Raw genomic sequence first — 1552 nt, 5'->3', positions numbered from 1 at the left:
TAAATCATAGTTCTCTTTTCAATACTTCATTTCAAAACATAATTCATAACTTTCTTAAACAATTTAAATGAAATAATAAAAATCTTAAACTCATAATTTTCCAAAGGACATTTCAATAAAGTCTCAGATTTTATAGGAATTTTGGCAGCACCTCCCCTAAAACTTGGACTTTGCCACCCTTTCCGGGTCCCAACCAAACCATTCCACAACCATCTTTAACGGGTTTAAAACCAAATCAGTTCAAAATCAAGCTGAATCCAAAAGTGCATACCATTTTCATATTTCAAGAAAACCAATTCAAACTCAAATCCGATTTCAAAACTTTAAAGAAACAACTTTAAAGAAACACTTCAAGAACTGTCCGTTTCATAAAACCAAACAATAATCCAATCAAACAAGCATTCATATCTATCCAGACAGCCAAACAACACATAAGACTTATATAATCACTAAAAGTACATTTCTCACATAAATATCCATATATAATAATTCCAATTTATAAAGTATGGTTTTCTGAAAAGGCCCCTACCTCGACTAGTCGCAAGTTGCATAATTAAACCCATTAAATCCTTATTCTCATGTTAATCGGAAACAATCGCAGAAATTCCCAAGGAACTGCAAAGATCACGGCAACAACCACATATCTGACATAATTTAGAATTAACGCGGAATGGATATTGAGTGATATTAGAACATAATTGATAATAGAGTATTGCGATAAACAAGAACGGAACCGAATAATCTCACCACGATAAACAGAATAGAACGACCAGCAGCTCTGACAGCAGCCAAAAGCTCCGGTAGTTCAGCAGCAACCTTAATTTTGACATGAAATCATCGGAACTCAACCCTACGATACCAACAGCTCAGAATCTCTAACAACTTATATCGGAATACTGATTTCAAAGATTTCGAAAACAAAAAAAGCTTACCAAGAAGATGGCAGCTCCGACACTCGAGAGAACAAAACCTGGCATAAACGAACCAGAGCTGGAACCCAAATTGGAGTGGGATGGGGTTTGGCAACTACAAGGGTGTCCTTTAGCGGCTGCAGCCGCGATTTTTCGACACCATTCAGTGAGCAGGGCAGAACAGTGGCGGCAACTTTCACCACCGTCACCTCCCCTCTTCCGGCGGCAAACTCCCGCAGTGAGGACGGCCGAGCTCCGCTCCAATGACGGCGGATCTAAAGACGATGACACGCGGTGGTTGCAGTAGCGTTCAAGCTTCAGCAATGGCGTGGATGGACCCTCGACGGCCATGGTTGCTCTGCGCGAAGCTGACGGTGCGAACGGGGCGACCCTCTGCGGACCCTCTCTCTCTCCGTCACATCTTTCTTCCACGACGGCGCAGCAGGCAGCGGTGAGGACGAACGGCACAGGTGGCGGGTGCAGCGGCCTCCAGCTAGCGGTGGCTTTCTCACTCTCCTCCCTCCGATCTCTCTCTCTTCTCTTTTACTGTGTCCCAAATCTCTTTCTCTTTTTCTTTTGTTCACAGCCACTAGGGGTGGCAACACTACCCGAACTTGCGGGTACCCACCCCGCCCCTACTC

At 43.6% G+C, this 1552-nt stretch overlaps 1 protein-coding gene across 1 annotated transcript; it reads right to left on the bottom strand.

The window, feature by feature from the left end:
• On the bottom strand, positions 582–1403 carry LOC110271443. Its single transcript, XM_021122367.1, has 3 exons — positions 933–1403; positions 748–816; positions 582–644 (listed from the first exon to the last, which is right to left on the bottom strand). The coding sequence occupies exons 1-3, from the start codon at positions 1260–1262 to the stop codon at positions 582–584; spliced, it is 462 nt and encodes a 153-aa protein (XP_020978026.1). The 5' UTR covers positions 1263–1403.

The sequence above is a fragment of the Arachis ipaensis genome, chromosome B04 (assembly GCF_000816755.2).
Source record: "Arachis ipaensis cultivar K30076 chromosome B04, Araip1.1, whole genome shotgun sequence".
Taxonomy (NCBI): Eukaryota; Viridiplantae; Streptophyta; class Magnoliopsida; order Fabales; family Fabaceae; genus Arachis; species Arachis ipaensis.
The sequence above is the reverse complement of the archived record's forward strand: the minus strand, read 5'-3'. Positions and strand labels throughout refer to the sequence as shown.

Coding starts and splice junctions, on each gene's coding strand:
- LOC110271443 (XM_021122367.1), bottom strand. CDS start 1,262: ATGGCCGTCGAGGGTCCATCCACGCCATTGCTGAAGCTTGAACGCTAC. Junction 817..932: donor TCGGAGCTGCCATCTTCTTG/GTAAGCTTTTTT, acceptor GTCAAAATTAAG/GTTGCTGCTGAACTACCGGA. Junction 645..747: donor GTTCTATTCTGTTTATCGTG/GTGAGATTATTC, acceptor AAATTATGTCAG/ATATGTGGTTGTTGCCGTGA.